This window comes from Dinoponera quadriceps, unplaced genomic scaffold, assembly GCF_001313825.1.
Source record: "Dinoponera quadriceps isolate SergipeBrazil2010 unplaced genomic scaffold, ASM131382v1 scaffold3179, whole genome shotgun sequence".
In the NCBI taxonomy this organism is placed as follows: Eukaryota; Metazoa; Arthropoda; class Insecta; order Hymenoptera; family Formicidae; genus Dinoponera; species Dinoponera quadriceps.
Window position 1 is genome coordinate 13,613 of NW_014557179.1, and position 1,421 is coordinate 15,033.

At 48.5% G+C, this 1,421-nt stretch overlaps 1 protein-coding gene across 1 annotated transcript; it reads left to right on the plus strand.

Annotated features, from left to right (window-relative positions):
- Positions 1–387: 387 nt before the first annotated feature.
- On the plus strand, positions 388–774 carry LOC106748759 (putative uncharacterized protein FLJ37770). The gene has a single exon (XM_014627607.1). It carries the CDS (start codon positions 388–390, stop codon positions 772–774), a length of 387 nt encoding a protein of 128 aa, XP_014483093.1.
- The last annotated feature ends 647 nt before the right edge of the window (positions 775–1,421 follow it).

Consider the following 1,421-nt stretch of genomic DNA (forward strand, 5'->3'; position numbering starts at 1 on the left):
TCAACAATGAGAAATATGGGTTAACATTAAACAATCTTTTATAAATCAGCATTATTGGAATAATGCAAATAAGAGATGTAGGTTAATGTGAGATTAAATAAAAAGTAACCCGTGTAACTTAATGTAATACAATCGGATGTAACGTGACAAGAATATCTAACATTTCGGTATAAGGAAAAAAACATTATATACAGGGTTTGTCCGGAAAGTAATGCGTCGCATTTTTTTGTGACGCGAGTATACGTCCCTGAGCAGTCGGACCGGTTGGAGAGGGTGGGGGAAACCCGTAGCTTTCTAGCGGTATTTCGCTCAATTGCTTTCATGCGCTTGGAGGAATAGGACGGCTTGTTCCGTGAACTTCTGCGTAGTGGTCGCGTCAAAGGTACCATGGAGAAAACGTTAAAGCAACGCTATGCGATACAGTTTTGTGTGAAGCTTAAGAAGACGCCGCTAGAAACATTTGAAATGCTTCAGGAAGCCTTCGGAGATGATTGCCTTTCCAGATCGCAGTCGAACAGATGGCACAAGATGTTTCAAGATGGTCGGGAGGAGGTCGCAGACGAGGCCCGCGCAGGACGCCCGTCAACATCGCGAACGGACGACAATGTGACTCGTGTGGGCCAACTACTGTTTTCAGACCGTCGAATGAGTGTTCGCTTAATGTCTGAATTACTGAACTTGCCAAAAACGGTTGTGCACGAGATTGTATCGGAAGACTTGGTCATGCGGAAGATTTGCGCAAAATTTGTGCCTAGAGTTTTGACAGATCTCTAGAAGCAACATCGGGTGGAAGTGTGTGCAGAACTCCAACACCTCTGCGCAGATGATCCCGATTTCCTAAGCAACGTTATCACATGGGATGAGACGTGGGTCTTTCAATATGATCTGGAGTTAAAGAGGCAGAGTGTGGAATGGCACACGTCGTCGTCGCCGCGCCCGAAGAAGGCTCGCATGAGCAAGTCCCGCGTGAAGTCAATGTTCACTGTTTTTTTTATGCAAAGGGGATAGTGCACCGTGAATTCGTACCCGCTGGCCAGACCGTCAACGCAAAATTTTACGTGGAAGTGCTTCACAGACTGACGAACAGGGTCGCCCGCGTCCGCGCGGAGATCCGCGAAAATTGGAAACTCCCCAACGACAACGCACCAGCGCACACCGCCTTTGTTGTCATGGCATACCTAACCCGGATCGGTGTGGCGACAGTGCCGCAGCCGCCCTACAGCCCCAACTTGGCCCCGGCAGACTTCTTTTTGTTTCCTCGGCTGAAAAGGGCCCTTAAAGGAAAACATCTGGAGTCGGTGGACAATGTGCAAGCTACGTCGACGGCCGCCCTGAACAGCATCACAGTCGACGAGTTCCAGAAAGCGTATGACTCATGGAAATCGCGCTGGCAAAAATGTNATGGGCGTACTTCGAAGAAT

Bases quoted from the DNA above. Each gene is read 5' to 3' on its own strand.
- LOC106748759 (XM_014627607.1), top strand. From the start codon at position 388: ATGGAGAAAACGTTAAAGCAACGCTATGCGATACAGTTTTGTGTGAAG.